The 23399-nt window shown below is 41.6% G+C and overlaps 1 protein-coding gene across 1 annotated transcript in view; it reads left to right on the forward strand.

Moving 5' to 3' along the window:
• The window catches only part of SYCP1 (synaptonemal complex protein 1), a 71405-nt gene that overhangs the window by 9366 nt on the left and 38640 nt on the right, over positions 1-23399 (forward strand). The window contains 9 exon segments of the mRNA XM_030561805.1: positions 429-498; positions 5951-6024; positions 7023-7131; positions 9070-9164; positions 10437-10621; positions 11577-11644; positions 12810-12871; positions 15445-15561; positions 17137-17241. Coding sequence (XP_030417665.1) covers positions 429-498; positions 5951-6024; positions 7023-7131; positions 9070-9164; positions 10437-10621; positions 11577-11644; positions 12810-12871; positions 15445-15561; positions 17137-17241 — 885 coding nt within the window.

The following is a 23399-nucleotide window of genomic DNA, read 5'->3' on the forward strand; positions in this document are numbered from 1 at the left end:
CATTTTTATCTGGGGTAGAGAATTTGATATTAAAATATTTAAGTTAAATGTTTGTCTTTTTAACCTTTGACTTTTATTTATTATTTGTACTGTGATAGCACGTAGGCACCCTATGTTGTGCACCAGGGCTCCATTATGTTAAGTACTGTCCAAATAGCTAGCAAAAAGAGGTCCCTGCTCTAAAGAACTTACCGTCTAAGTATGGAATTACTTGAATTTCTAGTTTTTAAAATAATTACAGTGTTCTAATAATATTGATTTAAATGAATAGCTGTCAACTGTAACTCTGTTTAACAATGTACTTTTTAATCTGGAAACATTACCATTGGCTTATAATACTGCATATTTTTAAATGGTACGTACATTCTTTTTTCATTATAGGAAATCCATTTGTCTGTGAACATTTATTGCTATGTTTTATTTTTTAGAGAATGATATTGGCTTTTGAAGAACTTCGTGGGCAAGCCGAGAACTCCAGATTGGAAATGTGTTTTAAATGTGAGAATTCTGCCTAACGTTTACAAAACTCATAATGTACTTTGATCCTTGGAGATAGCATAACATGCACTTTTGGAAGGAGTGATGGGTTTTATTAGAACCAATGAATTATAGGCACACTGTTAAGCATGATTATAGGACATGCTTATGTGGTAATACGGGGAGCAGATGTCTTTATTACAGCATAACTTGGTTCTGCAATATGGCAACAATTCCTGAAGAAGGTCAACTAGATTCTAAAAAGGGGCATAAAAGAGATTCTCATCCATTCTTTGTACTCATTTGGCTTAATCTTACTTCCCTTAAAGTTAATGGCAAAACTCCCTTTAATTTAGTGGGAGTAGGTTTGGAACCTGTATACTTGTAATACTCTAAAATAGTGGTTCTCAACCTATTTACCATTGTGGGCCGCATCCAATACTACCTCTGTGGCCCTGAGGCTGTCGCATGGGCCGCAGCTCTGTGCTGATTGGTCCGCAAGCGGGCTGCAGGTTGAGAAACACTGCTCTAAAAGCTTGAAAATAACATTTATTCACCTGAGAGATAGGGTGCGTAAGGTAATCTTTTATTCCGTTGGTGATAGAGACAAGCTTTCAAGCTGCACAGAGCTCCTCTTCAGGTCTGAGAAGTGTACTCAGAGTCACAGGTTTAGCTAAATACAAACAGTGACAGATTGTTTAGCGTGAGAAGTTAACACACATCTCAAGGGACCATTGAAGGCGAAGTGCCTATTAACACCACCCCAGTTACTGGGGGGTAAGTAGATTACAGATTGTTGTGATAAGCCATAAATCCAGTGCCTCTGTTCAGTCCAAGATGTTTAGAATCTAGCAAAACTCCACTAGTAACCTCCCTCCAGCCTGACAGTTCACCTTTCAGTATGACCTGTTGTAGTCTCTCCTTTAATCAGTTCCTTATCCACCTTTCAGTTTTCATATTGATCCCCGTTCTTTTCCAATTTAGCTAATAATCCCCATGTGGAACTATATCAGATTGAGGTAAATTAGATCCACTGTGTTTCCTTTGTCTAAAAGATCTGTTACCTTCTTAAAGAAGGAGATCAGGTTGCTTTGGCACAATCTACCTTTTGTAAAACCATGTTGTATTTTGTCCCAACTACCATTGACCTCAATGTCTTTAAATACTTTCGCCTTCAAAATTTTTCCCAAGACCTTGCATACTACACATGTCAAACTAACAGGCCTGTAGTTACCCGGATCACCTTTTTTAACTTTGTTAAAAACAGGAACTATGTTAGCAATTCTCCATTTATACGGTACAATCCCTGAGTTTACAGATTCATTAAAACTTCTTGCTAATGGGCTTGCAATTTCATGTGCCAGTTCCTTTAATATTCTTGGATGAAGATTATCTAGGCCCCCCGATTTAGTCCCATTAAACTGTTCGAGTTTGGCTTCTACCTCGGATGTGGTAATATCTACCTCCATATCGTCATTTGTCATCCTATCATTATCCCTACGCTCCTCATTAGCCTCATTAAAGACTGAGGCAAAATATTTGTTTAAATATTGGGTCATGCCTAGATTATCCTTAATCTCTACTCCATCCTCAGTGTTTAGCGGTCCCACTTCTTCTTTCTTTTTTTCTTCTTATTTATATGGCAATAGAACCCTTTACTATTGGGTTTAAGTCCCTTTGCAAGGTCCAACTCCCCATGGCTTTTGGCCTTTTTCACTTTGTTCCTACATGTTCTGACCTCAATAAGGTAGCTTTCCTTGCTGATCCCTCCCATCTTCCACTCCTTGTAGGCTTTTTCTTTTTCTTAATCACCTCTCTGAGATGCTTGCTCATCCAGTTTGGTCTACAACTCCTGCCTATGAGTGTTTTCCCCTTTCTTGGGATGCAGACTTCTGATAGTTTCTGCAACTTTGACTTGAAGTAATTCCAGGTCTCCTCCGCCTTTAGATCCACAAGTTTTTCAGTCCAATCCACTTCCCTAACTAATTTCCTTATTTTTTTAAAGTTAACCCTTTTGAAATTTAAACCCCTAGTCACAGACCTATTTTCGTTTATCCTTCTATTTAGTTTGAACTGAATTAGCTCATGATTGCTCAAACCAAGGTTGTCCCCTACAACCATTTCTTCTGTGAGGTCCTCACTACTCACCAAAACCAAATCTTAAAATGGCATCCTGTAGTGGGGCAGCTGCCCCACTCCTACAAAACAGGGGATGAAAGCAGCCCTGGAGAGGGCTACAGATGCAAAAAGCTAGGCTGATTGGAGAAACAGCCACAGCTGGGGCCACACCCCAATCAGGCCGCAACTGGCCCTATAAAAGGGCTGTGAGCCAGGAACTCAAAAAGGGAGTCTCTCTCTCTGGCTTCTGAGAGACAAGAACCTGGCTGACTGCAAGCTGAGAAGGGTACCTGAGGTGGAACAGTGCTGGGGAAGGGCAGATGGAGCTGGGGAGCTCCCGCCTAATAAAACCTCAGGCTGCAGGCCTTGAAAAGGGCCTATGAAAAGGTACTGGGGCTGCAGAAGGCCAGCCCAGAGATTGGCAAAGGCAGCAGGTCCTGTCCCCCATTGCCGATGATGAGTGGTTTACAGACTGCAGTCTGCCCCAGTGAGCGGGGGCTAGATGGTGACTGGCAGTAGCCACTGAGGCAAGATGGGGATAGAGGGTTGAGGGTTCCACTGGGTGGGGAGACCTAGATTGTGGCTTACTGCTGGGACCGAACCCTGACAGAGAGGGGCACTGGGGTCCAGGAGGGACACGGGGGCCAGCGGCAGGCAAGACACCAGCCTGCAGAGGGCGCTTTGGGATGGAAGAGCTAATTCCAGGACGACCAGCAGGAGGCGCCATGCCAGTGAGTCATTGCCTTGCCACACATCCCCTCTTGGTTCAGCAACTACTTGATGAAGGAATCGATCAGTTATCACATCTAGGAAAATCTGTTCTTATTATTAGCACTTGTCCTCCAGTCTATATCTGGGAAGTTAGTCTCCCATGGTCACGCAATTCCCATTGGTGTTTACTTCATTAAAAACATTAAAGAGATCTTTATCCATATCCAAATCAGATCCCAGCGGTCTATAGCACACCCCAAGCACTATCTCGGGGATGCTCTATTAGCTTTCTTCCCCAATGTGATTTTTTGCCTAAACAGACTCTATCTTATCCATTCCATCCCTTCTTATTTATTTACAGTCTACCTCATCATTGATGTACAATGCTACTCCACCACCTTTGCCTTTTTTTTCTGTCTTTCCTAAACTGCACATACCTTTCAATACCTGTACTCCCGTCATGACTACTATTCCACCATGTTTCTGTTATCCCTACAATATCTGGTTTCACTTCCTGCACCAGTAACTTTAGTTCCTCCATTTTTTTTTTTAACCTAGGCTCCTCACATTGGTATACAAACATCTTAATTTTTGCTGTTTGGCATCGCTCACATTCTTTACCCGATAAGCAGATACATTCTACCGCCAGTATCACCTATTAAACTGGTATCTACACTACCCTTCCTCCTTATGTCCATTCTCTTACCCATGGCTGTATCCTTTCTTACTTCGTTTTCTTCCCTCTCAATGTTAAAAACTGGCATGGAGATTACCTGGACATCTCCCCCAAATTCCTCGTTTAAAGCTCTCTTAATCAGTTGTGCCAGCCTCCATCCTAGAAGTCTATTTCCCTCCTTACTCAAGTGAAGTCCATACTGAGGAACAGTCCTCTGTCCATGAATGCCACACAGTGGCCATACATCTCGAAGCCTTCTTTATAGCACCACTGCCTGAGCCATCTGTTGATCATCATAATCTTGTCACAACTTTGTCCTTCTCTAGGAACCAGCAGAATCCTACTGAAGATTACCTGAGCCTCGATTTCCTTAAGCGTCTTCCCCAGCCTAGTCTAGTCTCCCTTGATAACGTTCCAGTGAGTATCTAGCCGTATCATTTGTTCCCATATGAAGGGCAATCAGTGGATTCTTTCCTGCTCCCATTAGGATCCTCTTCAGCCCCAGGTCCACTTCCTGTATCTTAGCACCTGGCAGACCCTTCTGTTCTCTGTATCAGCTCTGGTTACAGGCGTGTCTAGTCTCAGTAAGGAGTCCCCAGTCATGTAGACCTGCCTTTTCCTGGTGATGGTGCAAGTCTCTGGTCTATCCCCTGTTCCCTCTGGTTGCAAGTCCTCTCGATTCCTATTCTCCCTGCCAATCCTCCGCAACCCATCCCGTATCCTCCTGGAGCTCATATTTGGTGTTATCTCCATTGGCTATTCCCTCTTCCTATAGGATTAGCTGCTCTTCTCTTCTTCCTTGTCCTCTCACCTTCAGTGACCATCTGCTGTGCCTCTTCTTCATTTTCCAACTCTGCAAACCAGTTCCTGAGCTCTATTTCTCCTTCATTAGCCTGTCTTTTCCTCTGCCTGGTTCTCTTAGTCAAATGCGTCCACTTCCACTTTCCTCACCCAGCAGTCTCTCCTCAGAGTTCTTTGGTCCTGCTTCCATCTGCATGTCCGAGCTTTTCCCTTCAGCCTCCTCATGTCTTTGCTCCATCATCTGCTTGACCCCCCTTATAAACTCAACCAGAGTTCCCACCTGCATCTCCAGTTTTTGGATCTTTTCTTCCATCAGCTCTGTCAGGTGTCACTTCATGCAGACAAAGCTCTTTTCATGTACCCCCTCCAGGATCATGTACATGCTGCACCTTCCACATCCAGTCATCTTCACTGTGTCTTCCACTGCTTGGGTCACTTCCACTGCTGCCTCTGTATCTGTCATAACCTTCTCACATAAATCTTGTTAGTCTGTGAAACACAAGCCAAACCAAAACACCACCACCCACAGCAAAACAAACCCCCAACGAGCACCAAAACACTGCCAGAACACCAGACACTCCCTTCACTAACCTGTCTATTCCTCTGCCTTCCTCTCTTAGTCTTCCCTTCGAAACTTCCCTGTTTACAGCTCTGTTTGCTGTCTCCTGTGCTGCTGCAGCTGTCTGTGCTGCTGCCTGTCAGCTTTGTTCTTGTTTTACTTCTGTTTTAGGGTTTTGTATTAGTACATATCACCATAAGCATCTTGCAGACACTGTTTTTTTTCTTATTATGGAGCCCAGCCCACAATGGCACTGCTTGTTTTCTGTAGTTACCTTCTTGATATATGATGAAGCTGGATTGGTTTATATCAGCAAAAAAATTGGGCTTATTATTTGCTTATTTACACTTAAGTCCCAGCCTTGCATCATTTCTATACATGAAATTCTCATTGACTTCCCATTTTACATAATACTGGAATAAATGTGAAGAGACAGTGCAAAAAATATTCTATCTGAATGGTTCATAGCTTCAAACATAACCTCAGCAGTATTTCTATAATGAAAAAGCCATACAAATATACATATATTTTAAAATGACAATTATATTTGATTTCTTGAAGTATATTTAGTTTAATTACTAAGTATTTACATTATTTTATTTCTGAAGTAAAAGAAGCAGCAGAAAAAGCAGAACAGCTTGAAAAAGAATACAAAATGGAAATAAATGTCAAGGAAAAGCAGGTTTGTTTAGTGTAAAGTCCAATTTGTACATTTTTATTTGGAAATATAATTTGCATTATATGGAGCAAAAATTTCAACTAATTTTGACTGATTTTTGTTGTTGTCTAATTTAGTTGGAGTGCAGAAAAACCAAAATAGTTCTTTAAAAGGTGCTTTGTTTGTAAAAGATTTTGTACTTTTGAAGGATGCAAATTATTATTATAAGTGATATTTAAATTGTGTGCTTCTTGCTTTGTGTTGTTTGAATTAAAATGTTAATGGGAGTTATGCCGTTATTTTTTTCTCCGCAAAGCATCATAAAAAGAAGTACTGAGTTCTGACAGTCCTCATATTTGAGCAAGGTTCATTCCACATCTGCTGGTGAAGAAGAGATGGGGGAAGGACAATGATGCAGAAGCTGGGAGGAAGGTTCAGGAAACAGATCAGACCAGGGACTGATTAGAGGAATACTGAGACTAGCAGAGGGAATAGGATGTTGTCATGGTGTTGAGGGAGCCAAGGAAGGTGGGCAGCTTGTGGAAACTTGCGGTGGTGGTATTAGGAGTGTAATCAATAGTGTGGAAAGGAAGTTTTATTTTTTTAATCTGAGAAGGGTCAGAATTTGGACCTGTTGGTTCATGGGGAGAATGGATCTGAGGAGTGTCAAGCAGTCTGACCAGGCACTGGTATAAGTGTGGGAAATGACAGCAGGAGAGTACTTGAGAGTCTGAATGGATACTCCGTTCTCCCTAAATATAAGTTTCTACACCTCCATCCTGTTGGAACTTACACTCTCTAGTTTTGATGGCATATCTGCTGTCTCTAGACTGAAGCACCTTTTTTTGTGTGTGGACATTTGGTTAATGCCTCCCTATTTTTTCTTGAGCAGTATTCATTTTTGTACAGTTATGTAATGAAATCCTAATCCTATGTATAATGTACAAATGTGAAAATAATATGAAATTAGTCTTTTCTAGACTTTGTTATTTATATATTGTAATTGCTCTTCACTTCATTAGCTATCAGTTTTGACTGTGCAAAGTGGTGAAAAAGACAATAAAATGAGAGACATCACAGTTCAGTTGCAAGAATCAAGGGATAAGATTATTGATTTAGAAGAAGCAACAGGTAAGAATTTTAATTGCTATAATCCAAATGGCATTATTTGTAATAGCGCAAGAGACAGAAAAGCTAGAGATTGATCATGGTGGTGTTATTCTTTTGCTGAGCACTGGTAGCATTTGGGGCCTTGCAGATCACTTTCCTGTTTTGAAGCAGAAATTGGGTGAAATGGAATTGAGTATTTTGTTAGTGTGATTTGTTTGTTTACAAAATATACACAAGTGCTGTTTTCCTTGAATAGAGTTGGTAACAAACATCGGCTAAGCAGATAACTTTTGTAGAAACCTCAGGTAAGGTGCCTCTGTCTCAGTCCTAAGAAGCAGTTGTCTTGCTCTCCTCTCACCCTAGGGAAAATCTCAAATTGCTAACAAACCCAGCTGCTTTTAAACACATCCTGTGTCCTTTTTTCCCACCCTCAGCACCTGCACATTACGCGCGTGAAACCCTTAGTCCAAGGCTACTCACTGAGACCACATGGCCTGGAAAAATGAGCCTTGGCATTGTTCACCTGCTTCTTAGTACAAAGGAGTGTCAAAGCTGTAAATGCCAGACCAGTGCTTTAATCCACACAGTCTCTTTAACCAGTGTCTGAGTGCGTATAAATCAGTGACAACCTAATTAACAAACAATTAGCACCTTATGCCATAACAGTATGTTCAAACTTTCGTCTCTAGGGTCTGGTCTACAATTATTTATTATTGTATTGCCTAAGAGCCCCAGTCATGGACCAGGAACCCATTGTGCTAGGTGCTGTACAAACAAAAGAAAAGATAGTCCCTGCTCCCAAAAGTTCATAATCTAAGTATAAAATGAGACAACGGATGGATACAGACAGATTGATGAGAGAGGACAAGAAAATTGAGACACAATGTTGGTCAGCATGGTAGGCTGTTTTTGTCTCAATATGCCAGCAGTTTTTGTAGTGGTATAATGGATGCATAGTTTTTGTACCAATGGAATAATTTGTTTTGGGGGTGTAATTAATATTAATTATTATTATTTTTACTGCTAGTGTGGACACTGTTATACCAATATAGCTTACTCCTATAAGGGAATAAGTTATACTTGTATAACTGTGTCCACACTGTGGGAGGAGTTCCATTTTAACTATCCCAGTATAGCTAAAAGGATACAGTTTTTGTGTGTAGACCACTCTAGGTCACACTGGTTACTGAAAGTTGTTAGTTTCCGACAGTTGTTCAGCAGCCAATGAAATAAATGGTGGTTTCACTCTTTTCTATTGGACATGTTTCCACGTCTCCAAAAAATACCATTACAGGTGACATTAGAGTTGACATCCTTGTAGGCAGTCAAAAGGCAAAGGATTGAATGGAGTAGGAATTTGAACTGCTTCTAGAAGGGGCCTTCTATTTCATGGTTGAGACATGTCAATGAGATTTTGAGTGAAGCTTGCAGAGGACAAAGAAAGGACTTCAGTCTTCTTAACTGTTAATCAGCCATTTTTTATTAAATTAAATACTTCTTAAAAATAGCTGTATGTTTTCAGTGATTTTGACACATAAAATTATATAATTTTATCAGTAATTAAGTTATTTCTGTTTCCTTCACTTTGTAAAATTGTGGGGAGAATCCTAATTCATTGGGTAGGTGAGGAATAATTAATATTTATTTTGGAGGGTTGGAAGTTTTATAGTTTAGTTTTTTTATGCCATGTTGTGCCTAGAATGGGTACATTTTATTAAATTTTATAAATAAAACATATATAAAGTACAGTACTCCCTGTATTTTATATTTACATCATGAAAAGTGATATATATGCAGTGCTGTCTCATGTCTCTCTCCTAAATCGTTGAGATAGATAATTTATCTAAGTGGCATATATCGTACAAATTATTGTAGAGTACAATCAAATTTATTGTTTGGTACATGACATAATGTTTAGAAACATTAGTGTATATCTTATCTGTAACAATTGTTATTTAGAACAACAAAAAGAAATGTTAAAAGAATCACAGAGCAAACAGGAACATTTGATGGGAGAACTGGAAGAAGCTAAAGTTTTGCTGCAAAAAACAGAGGTATGACATGCTCTAACTTTTTTTTTTTTACACAAATCAAAATGTAATATAAATAAGGTGAATGTGTAATTTGTACAAGCAATCGTCAGTACTTTTCATCCAAGCCCTGAATTGTAATTGCTTGCTATTACACACTGTGATGAGTTGGACCCCCCTTCTGGGATGCCACCTGATGTACTAGGATTTCACTGAGCCTCTCCTCCTCCACCAGCCTGGGTTCCCACTCCCTGTTTTGCTGAATTAGGCTCCCCGGCCTATTGCAGCACACACACAAAGGTAGAGCCATAGACTGAAGTCAACTCTGTGCGAGAGGATTCCCCCAGCACTCACGTGCACACCCCTTTTGGGAGATAAACCCAAAATAATACTGTCTTGCACTGTATAGAAAAATCTCCACAGTGCAAGTTCATAAAAATCTGCCGTCTTCCTCAATGTGAAGAGAGATGTGCACGACTTCTTCCCCCCCTTAGAAATTACATAAACTGGGTTTAATAATAAACTAAATAAGTTTATTAACTACAAAAGGTAGATTTTAAGTGGTTAAAGAGATAGCAAACAGAACAAAACAGATTATGTTAGTAAATAAACAAAAGCTGCAAAGTGAGTTTAACATATTAAATATGTAGGATACAAATTAGCAAATTCTCACCCTGAGTGATAAACAGGCTGGCAGATTCTTAAGGCACAAGTTGCCTTGGCTTTCCCAGGCTTTCTTACACAGGCTAAAAATCCTTCCAGCCTGGGACCAGCACTTCCCACAGTTCAGTCTTTGTTCCTCAGGTGTTTTCAGGTGTGTTGTCGTAGGGAGAGTGAGGGTACCAATGTTGTCATTGTCCCTCTTTTATATCTTCCCCCCACTTGCTGGAAAGCTTTTTTGCTGTGACCTGGGTCAAACAGTTCCCATTGTGTAGAATTATCTCTGAGAGGTTTCTATTGCACACAGTTCCTGGGGTAATCCTTATGCCTGTGTGCATTATCTTCAATAAGCCACTGACATTATTTAGCCTCATCCAACGGAGCATATTTGAAATACAGAGACCTGGTCAATATTCCCAACTTCAGATACAAAAATGATACATACATACAAATTGAATAAACACATTCAGATGATCATAACCTTCCCAATGAGATCCTACATGAGCCATCTTGTATAAAGTACATTTCAGATATCTCATACCCATATCATAACCATATTTCCATTAAGAATATGGAGGGTTATGTCTTACATATATTTACAACAAATTTTATCTTTTTACACTTCTTTCCATTTAGACTGTTCAGAAGAGTTTAGAAACTGAATTACGGACTGCAATGAAAACCTTAATTGAAGTCACTGTAGAAAAAGAAGCACAAATGGAAGAACTTAAAGAAACTAGGGCTTTGCATGCCTCAGTAGTTGAAGAATTTGAAATTGCTGTTTCGAATTTGAAAGAGTTGCTGAAAAGAGAACAAAATAGGTTAAAAAGAGTTTTACATTTAGAGTGAAAGGGTGATCTTGCGATTTAAGGCACTAAACAGTGGTCAGTTCCTAGCTCTTCTGTAGAGCTTTCTGTGTTGCCTTGAGTGAACTACCTAATCTCTGTGCCTCAGTTTTCTACCTGTAAAGTATCATCCTTAATTTCTCACATCCTTAGGGTTTTTTTTCTCCTGAATAGTTGGCTTTTTAGGACTGGTTCTTTCTCTTACTGTGTGTATGTTGTGTTTAGCACAATGTGGCCCTAATCTCAATTGGGACCTTTAGGCAGTACTGTAATAGAAGTATTCAATAATAATAAATGTAGTGATATAGACATTCAGTGGGTATATAATAGTATTACTATTTAGTGCTACTTAATGTTCTTTCATTTAATTTGTCATTAAAATGTTTGGGGTTTTTTGTAAGAAGTAATTGATGGTAATCAAAATTAATCTCAGCAAAACTAGAATTTGATCTATAAAGTGGGTATTTTATGCAATTCTTGTAATGGAGTTTTTCAGGAGATTGATTGCATTGCGCTATAATGTCATATCACTAGTAGAAACTGGCTCTCACATAAATTGGTGTAAATCTGGAGTAACTGCACTACTTTTCTATGGTTACTCCAGATTCATAGTGGTCTAATTAAGGGTAAATCTGGACATGATTTTTTTGAAAAAATGTAACATTTACTTTAAGAAAATCTGAATTTTGGGAATGTATCTTTTTATCAATTTATTTTAACTAATTTTATTATGCCTGCTATTCAAGCAACATGTTGAAAGAATGTTTACTTAAATTTCTCAGAGCTTACTTGTCTATATGCATAGTATATTTACCTATCTGCTTGTTAGCAGGCAGAAAGATGCATTGTATTTCCAATAGAAATATGACTTACTCTTCTAGTTTAAATCCTACATGGAAAAATACTGTTTTTTAATTATGCTTTTAAATAGATTGAAACAACTTGAAGAAGAGTCAGAAATACTTGCCTCAGAGCTCCAAAATAAATCTGTTGAACTGGGTAAGATTTGCCGAAAAAAGAATAAGTTGTTTTGCAAGAGCTGGGTACAGGTAAAAATATCAGTATTAGTTATCTGAGAAGGTTGGTGTTATCTGTATAATACCCACTCCAGTGTCTTGTATTTTGATTCATGATGTAGTATGTATATGATCAATGTAGGGGAGATCCTCTGGTAGTGTAATGTTGATGAATGCCTGTCTTTTTTAGACTGTTCTAAATTATACTGAGGATCAGTTCCAAGACCAAGGAAGTAGAAAGATGACAACATAAACTACCTTTTCTTCCTTTTCCTAGATCCCTTGCAAAGCAGAATTTGAACTGATCCAGAATGCTGGCCCTAAGATTTTCATTACTTTCATATTCTGATAAAGAAATTCATAATTTCCTTACGCAAAAATATTTCTGCCAAAAGGCTTTTTATGAACTGTTAGTCTTGAATATTAGCAATCATTATTTGTGGTGTGTGATTGGTGTCTAAAAAACAGTACTACGGAATTTATTTCCTGATTGAATAGCTGCAACTTTTATTAAACAGGAGGAGGAAAATCCGTGAGATTTCAGGATAGCCATGTGCATGAACACTTATGGTCCAAATCTTTGTGCAAGCAGATATTTGCATAAGTATTCTAAAACTAGCTTTCTCTGTACATTCTTGCAAACAATAATTCACTTATAGATGTGTGTGTGGAAAACATAAGTAGGGTTGTGAATACCACTGAAGTGAATGATTTAATTTTTATTGAAATGTATGTTCACTAATACTTTTTTGAAGTATTTGTCCAGCTCAGCTTTCACTTAAGTTATGTTACCAAGATATAATTTAGAGCAGAATATAGCCTTGAGTCAAGATTTCTGGATTTGGGCCAATGTCTTTTTTAACTCCATAGAAAAATATATTCAGTGATAAAATATAAATTAATTTTCATACATGACTTGAAACTAAAAATAAAAGGCAATATGTTTGGCCCTGATTCAGCAAGATACTTCAGTACATTTTGGAATTTTGAGCACATGCAGTGCCAGTGAAGTCAGTAAAGCTACTCATTTGTACAAAATTAAGTACTTTACTGAATTGGGGCCTAAAAAGCTTGGGGGAAAAACAATGTTGATAATATATAAAATTGTATCCATTTTGTATTAAATCTTTACATTGTATTTGCTGTAGAAGAGATGGCCAAACTAAAAAGTGACAAAGAAACACAACTTGAAGATCTGACAGAAGCCTTGGTAAATATAAATTGTCCTAGATGTTAATAGTGTAGAGCAGCGGTTCTTAACCTCTACTGCAGCCTGCACCCCTTTGGTTCTCAAAAATATGTTCTCGCACTGTTTATCAAAAAGTATTGAAGTAGGTCAGTTCTTTAAACCTAGATATATCGTAACTATAGAATGAAAGAGAGAGAATTTTATATTCATTTTAATTTTGCAGTTGAAATTTAACGCAGCAATCATTAAAAATGCACAATGTTAAAAAGTTTGAATACATAGGTTTGATGAAACAAAGTAGTTGTACTTATGTGCCTATGCTTAATGTGTGCGTTCGATGATTTACCTTCTAAAAAAATCTGGAATGTCTCACACCACCAGAAGGGGCATCTCGCACCCCCAGGGGGTGTATGTACTCCAGGTTAAGAACCACTGGTCTAAAGACATTTATTTTTTGTTTGGGGTCCAGCGTCCCTTCCAGAGGCTTCCTAGAGACCCATATCAACCATCTCCAATCTATTCAAAAGCTGCCACTAAACTTAACTTTCTAATTGATCATTTAGACTATTTCACTCATCTCTTTTGGAGTCCCTGAATACTACTTCCCCTTTGCCTGGGCCTTCCACAACTCCACCACAGCCTATGTCTTGGACTTCATCTCTTATGTTTGCTTCCTGTGTATGGCTATGAAATGAGCCTTGATGCTCTATTCATTTTCTTCTTCACTTCCATCCTTTCGCATGCCATCTCCTATAGATGGGATAATCTAGTCTTGGTATGCCAAGCATTCACCCTGTCTTCATTCAGATGCCCTTTTAAACACTCATTTCTTCCATGATGTTTGCAAACTCCTACCCCTCTTGAACTCCTCTGACATGAAGTGTGAAATGAATTCCAATAATAATTAAAAAAAATTATTTAATGCCACCTTCTGGGATCCCCATTGTGGTCTGTTTTTTCTGTAACTTTTAGTTTGTAAAACTAGAATGTAAGCTCTTTTAGAGCAACTGTCCAAATAAATTATGCCCAAATAAATTTGTTAGCCTCTACAGTGCCACAAGGACTCCTTGTTTTTTTTGCTGATACAGACTAACATGGCTACCACTGAAACCTGTCTATTTTGCTGTTCACTATGGATTGTTAAACTTCTAACTTCACACAACAAGTGCTATAGAATATTGAGAATATTATGTTTAACAAAGAACATGTCTACACTTTGAGCTGGAAGGTATAAATTTCAACACGAGATGTACTTGTGCTTTTTCTGATCAAGTTAATGTTCTACCAATAGAGTGTAGCTGCAGTGGCATGAGCAGTTGGTGGGACTAGCCACTCGACCTACTTACCTGTCCAAGAGGCTAGGTATATATTCGAGTCAACTAGCTGCTTGCATTGCCACGGCTACCCTCTTATTTTTAGCATGCTAGTGTAATCAGAGCTGATGTGTGTATGCCTTCTCAAGCTGGAATTTACACCTTCCAGCTTGAAGCGTAGACAGTCTTTCATCAAAGTACTCACACTAGGGTATCCTATATACTTTTCACGTTTTTACAGACATGGTGTGGGGTTGTGGGAAATGTGTGAGCCTTTTGTGGGTGCTTACAGACCCTTTTCAGTGGAATTACATTTTCTCCCTATGAGGCACTATTTTTTCCTGTATGTCAGGCATAACAAGGAATTGCAGTTCTACCAAACTTTTCCCCAGTGAATCATTATGGAAGGAAATGACATGTACTAGAAATTTCCCTCTAGAGAAGCACCTTCAGGAGTTGGTGCTGACCCTCTAACAGAGTGTGCCTGCTCAGCAACACTCCTTGCCTGCCTGGGGTAGCTCTATAGTACTCTGCCTCTGTTTCCCTCGTCTTCAGAGCCTCTTTAATAAACTCCATATACACAAGTTGGTGCTGGAGATGTGGCTTGGCTCTTTGGTCAAGTCACAAACACCACCTTCTGGGGTAGCAAAAGTCCTATTAAAAAGTCCATACAAACAAAATGTTTTTTTCTGCCCTTTGTGGGCTTCTCTTCAGCTTATTTTCTGAACCCTCTTTTCTGCTGCTTTCTGGGCTACTTTTGAGTCTCTCTAGTACAGAACACTCCCCCAGGCTAGTTCCCCTGGAGTACCTGGCCTCCTGCCTTGCCTGCCAGCCCTCAGCTCTTTTGCAAGACCCATGTGTCAGGCTGGGAAGGAGCTAATTAATGAGGGCATTGGCGGAGCTGGCCACATCCCCTCTTACAAGGGGCCAGTCACCTGTGACTGGCAGTATAAATTCCTTAAATCCAGTAGAGTCTTATACTAGTGCCTGTCACTGTATTATCTGAGTACTCTTCATTTTTATTAGATTCACATAGTATGGTTCATAGTGGATTTCATGGTCCTCTTTCCGTTCCGTCATCTGTGGGGTTTACCCAGGCATGGGCTGGGAGGCACTTCCAGCATTGACATTGAGTGGAAGTGAGATGGGGGAGAGGGAGTAGTATGTATTCTTTGTTGTGTAAAAATATGACTGAAAACAACCCATATACTTAATAAATCTTCCTAGCTTACTGGTACATTTTAAAAGATACATTTTAAAACATTTTTCTTTACTATTTAGGAGAGGTCAGTAAAACTTCAGAAAGATTTGGAGCAGCAGCTAGTGTGTGAACAATCAGAAAAAATGATATTAATAAAAGAGAGAGAAATTAAGGACTCTGACCACTCAGAGTTTAAGGTTAGACCATGTGGATTTTCTTGTTAATTGTACTTAAAATTTCAATTTATTTATGTTACCTCTTGAATTAGCTATTTAAAAAGTTTTATAGCTAATTTTTGTCTATTTCTCCCCCCCCGCCAAGCGAAGATGCTTTTCTTTGAGAATCGCCTGTACATAAGATTCTCATTTATAGTGATGCGCACGCCCAGCTCACAGAGGGTAGCAAACTGTAGATAACAGTGCCTGTTGGGGCAGTACAGGTGCTCATTTATAGACAAAACCTTCAGGGATCTGAAGCTATAAAAAGGATTTAGGGTCCCAGTTGCCACAATTCCTTCATTGAAATTGTATCCCACATCATTCAATCAAATGGGGAGGGTTCTTCCCCTTAGAACAGACTGAGGGGCCAACTAGGGTGAACAGACTTCCCAATATTATCGGGACCGTCCTGATATTAGGGGTTTGTCTTATATATGCTGCTATACACACAGTCCCAAGCCCTCTCAAAGTGTCCTGATTTTTCACACTTGCTATCTGGTCACCCTAGGGCCAACTACAGGCCCTGTGAATCCTAGATTTGGCCAGCACTGATTCCTTATTACAGATCTGGTTAAGCTTCTCCTGCTAGGCACTCGACAGATTGCAGTGAGGGGATGCAAATACTGAATCCCACATGCCCTTAGCTTGCTGGGGCTGGGTGGTGGTTAGCATTGTCCCTGGCTTTGGGCATTTAGGCATATACTCCAAGTGCAGATTGTGTCTGACAACTCTTGGCAGTTGGGATGCTATGGTCCAAATGTATATCTCCTGAAACTAATGTCATCTCATGCAAGCCTCCCCAGCAGCTCTTGCTTGTTCCCTAGAATCCTAATGAATGTGTTAGCCTTCTGTGTTTAACCCTTCAGGGGCATGTGATAGTGAAAGCCATCAGATTTTGCACAGGATTCAAAAACACTTACTCTTTACTTAATGGCATGAGAGGGAGGCAGATTTAGACAAAAACTGGACCCTCCCAGCTCCTCCCCCTTCCACCCTCCCCGGTGAAGGCATGTCCATTTCTTCCTCACTGCTGTCAAGGTTTCCTGTTTGTCTCAGTGAGCCTGTCACTCATGTTATATGGCCAGCCAATAATACCTGGTTCCTTTGCTGCTGGGGATTTTCCACTCCCCTTCTCTGGAGAGGAGATGGAGGGACTAGCTTCTCCCAGCCTATTGGCCCAAGGTGTTTCCACCTTAATAGGCAACAGTTTAAGGTTTAATGATTGACTATTGCTCCTGGTCTGGCAGAAAATGGTGGATTCCACATCCACATTCCATGATACAACAGTTTCATAAGAACAACTTTATAATATCAACTAGAATTAATAAATTGTACGTAGACAGATTCCCCAAATTATTAATATAGTCTAATGTGGCTGCAATGTATATGTATTTATTACATGATGTTACTTATGGTCCTACATTTGATTGTGTAATTAGAAATGATATTAAAGATATGCTCACATATACTAGGGTTGAATTTAGCCAATTAAGCTTATTCTTTATATGTCCAAGCCCTAATTTTGTAAATTTTGAGCTCAATGTTCTTAAACAGGAACAAGTTCAAGGACTTTTATCTGAAAAGAAACATCTTGAGATCACTATTGAGAAATTACAAAAGAGAGAAAAAGAGATGAAGGATATTCTTCAAATCAGAGAGGTCTGTAGAAAGGGTGACTTTTTTTTTTCTTAGAAATATCTTATTGATATAATGCGCTTGAATATCCTGATTAGTGACTCACAGAAATTATTGTGCATGCAATGAAATAGACAGGAGGTTAAAATAAATATAAGGACGTACTTCTTCACACAATGCACAGTCAACCTGTGGAACTCGTTGCTAGGGGATTTTGTGAAGGTTAAAAGTATAATCAGGTTCAAAAAAGAATTAGATAAGTTCATGGAGGATAGGCCCATCAATGACTATCAGCCAAGATGGTCAGAGATGCAGTGCCATGTTCCAGGTGTTGCTAAACCTCTCTCTGACTGCTAGAAGCTGGGACTGGGTGACAGGGAATGGATTACTTCATAATTATCCTGCTTTGTTAATTCCTTCTAAAAACATCTGGCACTGGCCAGTGTCGGAACACAGGGTACTGGGCTAGATAGACCATTGTTCTGACTCAATATCACCATTTTAATGTTCTTATGAGTTTTTACATTACATATATTATATTTAAAAATCCATGAGAAGAAATGTCCTGTCAGGAACCAAGGAGGCTCTTTTCTGCAAGTACCCTGGCAACCCGGCACACTTCTGATTCCAGGAGGGAGGAGTTGGAAGAAAGTTGACACTGGCATCAGAAGTCTTGGCACTGATGGGAACTCCACTATTGCAAAAGAACGGTTACTCACATTCTCGTAACTGTTCTTCAAGATGTGTTGTTTGTGTCCAGGGTCTTAATTAGCGGTAAGACAATATGGGAATGGCCCAAAGGGGGCAGGATGTCTACCATAGAGTCTGCATCATCTGTAACTTCTTCTGCCTTAATGCTTAGACCCCGTGCGGCCCGGCAAAGCAACTGCTGCAACATCCTGGAGTCTTCCAGGGCTAAAGCAATGGTAGAGCCTGCAAGTGCCTCATCTGGGTAAGATGAGGAGGCCACTAAGGGAGGTGGTTGTTCCATCCCCGCCAGAGGAATCACGTGAGCCAGTGGGGACAGTGATGGGCTGGTTCGGTCTTGGTGTCGAGAAGCACACCATCATCGACACCACCCCCCAGGTCGGTGCCAGAGGCACAGTTAGGTAGTGTGTCTGCGCCATGGTGGTCATCAACATTGGTTAAGGCAGTGTTGATGGCAGTGTTGGTGCCTTCAGGGGCCAGTGCCACAGTCAGTGCTGAGGGTGCTGTTGACGTCGTGACCTGAGCCCCTGGAGCCGAGCGCACTGTCAAAGGGGCTGCTGCTGTTGGTGCCAGTGTTGGCAGTGTTGACTCAGATGCCAGCATTGACACCGGAAGTAGTTGCTCAGCCATGGTTAGACAAAGGTAGCGGACACAATTGAAGTGGCACTCAAGCGAGAGCCTTGGCTCCAACCTGGGCTTGGTGGAAAGCCCATGTAGTCCAGAAGGGCAACTGAGCTGAGTTCTGCCATTGAGAGGCCCAGTGCCTCGGTCGGGACCTTCTGTGGTGGTGCCTGGAGGAATGACCTTCTGCTCCCGCTATAGTTGAAGCGGTACAAGTCCGACTTGGAAGCCTTGGAAAATGAGGACCAAGGTGGTGCTGCACCTCTTGATGTGGAGTGTCAGGAGTCCAGGGACTTTGCTCCCTGGATGGAGGCTCTGGCATCTGTGGTTGGCAACGGGGAACAGCATGTTGTTATAGCTGGCTTTTCTTTAGACTGCGTGGGCGGCAAGAACAGGGCAGTGAGTCTGAGGAGGTCCTGCACTGCCCCAAACGCTTCAGGACTGGACAGAAACAGCAGGCTCTCAGAGGGGTTCAGTGAACATGATTGGCCCGGACTCGACTGCCTCACCTTGGCAGGAGTCAACATGGCCACCCCTTGCGTCTCAAAGCTGGGGCCTGATTGTGGTGCCACTGATGGCTGGTCTCTGGGCCTAGGTATTGGGGATCGACCCCTTTCAACCCTCTCCTTTTTCTACACTGGTAACTGGGACCCATACTGAAGGCTGGAGTGTCCTCAAGACACTCCATGACAGTGCCGAGGCTCCTTGGGCACATCTTTCTTTGGTGCCTGGTCCCCTGAAGAGGGAGCTGGTGTGCTCCACACCGAAGACAATGTGCTGGTGGTAGGGTCCCTGAGAGTGGGGTCCGACTGTGGTTGAAGAGCTGCCTCCATGAGGAGGATTTTAAGCTGCTGCTTGCTCTCAGGGTTCTTGGTTGGGATTCCTGACAGATTTTACAGCTGTCTATTTGGTGACCTTTGCCCAGACATCATAGACAAGATGTGCGGGGGTCACTCCTTGGCATGCATTTCACTCAGTCTTTGCAGGTCTTGAAACCCAGGGATCACGGCATGCCCCAGGTGGCAAGGAAAGTGGGAAGCAGGTGGGAAAACCCCCGTAACGGAACTTAGGACTAATTAACTAGGTAACAAACTAAACTAACTGACTAAACAAGAATAATACAATGAGAGTGGAGCTGCTAAGCCACTCGCTGGAGCAAGAGCCAGGGAAGTTCCAGCTACTGTCACTGGCGGTGAGAAGGAACTAAGGGAGTGGCGGGTTGGCAGAGCTCTACATTGGGTGCCATGAAGGTGCAACTCCAGGGGTGCCCAAGCCGACCCTATGGTGGCTGCTAAGGGAAAAATCTTCTGGCTACTGTGCACGTGCGTGCGCACGCTTGATTGGAATTGACATAAACAAGCTCTCGAATAGGAGAACATCAGTACTGACCTCTGCACTGACACTGGAAGAGGGAAGCCCAGGACACTTTGAATCCAGCACAGAGTGCTTGAAGCTCATTTACAGCAGTGAAAATCATGGGTTCCCTGGAAGGAGGACTCCAAGTCCAAAGGCATATTACTGAGGCGTTCCAGAGACAGTGGTAGGGCACCAATATCAAAGAAAGCCAGAGAGACTTTGGCCCCTATATCAGCTTTGGCACCGAGATACCTTCAAGCCCCGACCGTGACACTGACTAAGAAATCACTTCAGGCACCAAAGTTTGATGGTTTCACTTTCACTTTGTCTCCCATATCAACCTAAGCACCAATATTGGTACTAGTACTGACCCTAGTACTTGTACCAGCACCATCCTTGCTGGACCCGCACCTAATGGCACCACCATTCCTGAAGAAGATTTTCTCCTTTTTCTCTCCTGGCTGCAACAGCAAGTCCTCCTCAGAGAAACTGGAATGATACCCCAGGAGATACCCAAAGGACAATCAGTACCTGGCCGTCTGCAAGACGCTAGTGAATGGACTACCCACAACCTAGACAGTATCAATACGAGATGCCTCCATGGCTGTATTGCCCATGGGGCCTGCTGTTGCAACAGCCCTGGAGTCTCTCCCTGTTGGTAAAAGCCTCCACGAGGGGGAGAAGGAGATCTTGCTATCATGTTGTCACTTCCTCACTGGAATTGGAAGAACAGGAGGGAGAGCCAACAGGGCAGGCTAGGAAGACGCTCTAGTTTCCCTCAGTGCGCAGGGAATTCTCTTCCTCACCTGTTGAGGCTATCGATCTGGCCCTGGTGCCAACAGTGACTTTTGGGTATTCCAGGAACTCTTGTCTGAAGTTGCAGATACCTGGGCTGTCAAAACAAACATAATCCAAAAGAATATCCATAAACTATTTGAAAATTGAGTTACATACTGTCCACAATAATTGCCTTACCTATTAATGACAGTTTGTACTCTGCAAGTGCTTTGGAATACCTGAGCCTCACTCCCTCTGACTTCATAGTAGGTTGAAAAGTGGTATTAAGTACCACTGAAGGGCTCAATCAGTTCTGTGCACACACTATCCCAAGGTCACTCTTATTGGTGTTTACAAGAGAAAATAAGGCCTGCCAAAGGACAAGAATCCAAAGAAACTTTTCAGTTGAAAGGCATATTCTTTGGCCTTCTTGCAGTTTCCCATGGCAAATTAAAAGGTGTTATTAATGAAATACAGCTTCTTGGTGTGGGAAAGTGTGACTCCCATTCCTTTCCAAGTTACTGCAGGACTACAGTGTTGAACTGAAGATGAAGTGAGAGAAGGGCAGATGATAGGCAAAGTGGCATTACAGGCAACCATTGATGAGTTGAACATGGCCACCCAGTCCACAGCCATGGCTGTCACAATGCTAAGAGTACTGGGTGCAGGCATTGGGCATCCGCAAAGAGGTCCAAGCAACCACTGAAGATCTGCAATTTGAGGGGATGGTCCTTTTCAGTTCCAGGACAGATTACATACTATGATTGCTAGACATCAGGTCTCTGCACTGGAACCTGGAGTAGTGGGCTGACCCATGTTCCCCTGCCAGCTACTGGGAAGGTAGCTCCACTGCCTAGAATGTGCTAAAGACTGATTCAGACAGTTAGTCCAGAGGGACTTTGATACCCTGAAAGAGGAAAACTATAACTAGAGGGCCAAGTCATGAAGAAGGAGCAATTGAGTCCACACAGAGAGCGAGCGAGAGAGAGATCATGGGGCAAGCAACTGAAGCAAGTGGTGTCAGACTGGTTGAGAGCTAATCCCCAGATAAGCCACAAGGCCTAGCAGTGAGTAGCAGACTCCATGACACGACTTCAGTATATTATTAACAAGGTTGATGGAGGGGCCTCCCCTTCTTCCCTTTGCAACCTGTTCCCTATACCACCTATCAGTGAATATTGCCTTTTTAGTAGCCATTACATCACATCAAAAGATAGAGGAGTTTCAGGATCTCAGGGCACGTCCCCTTCTACAGTATTTCATAAAGACGTAGGTACTCTCAGGTCTTGTCCCAAGTTCCTGCCTAGAGTTGATTCAGAATTCCAGAGGAACCAATTTATCTGACTTCCATTTTTCTTCCACAAGTCTCAGTCAACACAGAGGAAGTTAAACTCTGCACACTTGATGCAGTAATGGCACTGTCTTTTTACATAGACATAATCGTTCAGAGAAACATAGATTATTTGTGGCCTTTGCTAATAGGGTAAAGCCGCAACTTCTATTATCTCAGATTGTCTAAAGTGAGTCTCTAACAGTGTAGGGACATGTTATGATTCAACCAAGCTAAATGCATCTACTCTCATTAGAAATCACTCCACTACAGCTCAGACAGCCTCTGTTGTCCCAGTCAGGCAGACTAGTACAGGTCAGCTGTGCTTGTTAGGTTGACCAAAGACTGGCTCTGCTGCAGATCCTGATTCCTGACAGTGACCCTGCCTCAAGGGCACCTATGTGAGGCCTGTTTTTTTTTCTGGGTACTTTCAGTGAAACTCTCACAATAAGTCAGGGGTTTGGATGTTCTCTGCCAGTTACCAAGACTGCTTGTCCAGCGTAGCCTCTCCAGTCCACCAGGTACTGGAGCCTTTCCCTACCTTGCTGAGAGTTGAGGATTCAATGGACAAAATACTCCTCTTTTCTGCAGACTGTTATGGATGGCAGATTAGAGCAGTTTGGGTATGGGCTCCTGGTGTAAGGCTCTAAAAGTGAGATGTCAAGGATGAGTGGATCTTCATGGACTTGGGCAGCTGTAACCTGAAGGTCACTGGGTTCATCTTTTCTATAATCTTGAAAGACTCAGATATTGGTAGTCTAGTTTGGTAGATCAGCTCAATTTAAGGTTCTGGGCAGAGAACCCAATCTTCTCCTCCTACATCCAGATTAGCAGCAGCTTGACCATCTTGGTCTGGGTTTTTTTTAGGGGACTGCAGGTGTTCTTTGAGCTGAAAGTTAGGTGGGAGGCCGAATCTGCAGCAGCTGCCATACTGGGAAACTCACAAGTAAGTGTGGATGGAAGCAGGAATGAAAGCCCTAATTTGCAAAGTATGGACTATTTTGCGTAGCACAGCAGGGGAAGTCAGTAGCATTGGTGGTAACTCAGGAAGCAGTGAAGATGCTGCTCCAAGATTTGATTGACCGTTTCCATTTGCCCATTAGTCTGGGTGATAGGTAGACAAGGTGAGAGACTTGATGCCAAGGAGTCTGAGAAATTCCTGACAAAATCAGGAGTTGAACTGGGGACTCTGGTCTGATATAGTACCCATTGGTAACCAGTGGTAGCAGAAGATGTTTTCAAATGAAGAGCCAAGACATCTCCCATGCAGTAGGAACAGTATAGAATGGATTGAGGAGCTCTCTTCTTGTTAGGAGGTCAGTGACAACTGGGATTATTGGGTGTCCCTTGGGAATGTGGGAGTTTACAGTGAGGTCCACTGATATAGTAG

The sequence above is a fragment of the Gopherus evgoodei genome, chromosome 4 (genome assembly GCF_007399415.2).
Source record: "Gopherus evgoodei ecotype Sinaloan lineage chromosome 4, rGopEvg1_v1.p, whole genome shotgun sequence".
Lineage (NCBI taxonomy): Eukaryota > Metazoa > Chordata > Testudines > Testudinidae > Gopherus > Gopherus evgoodei.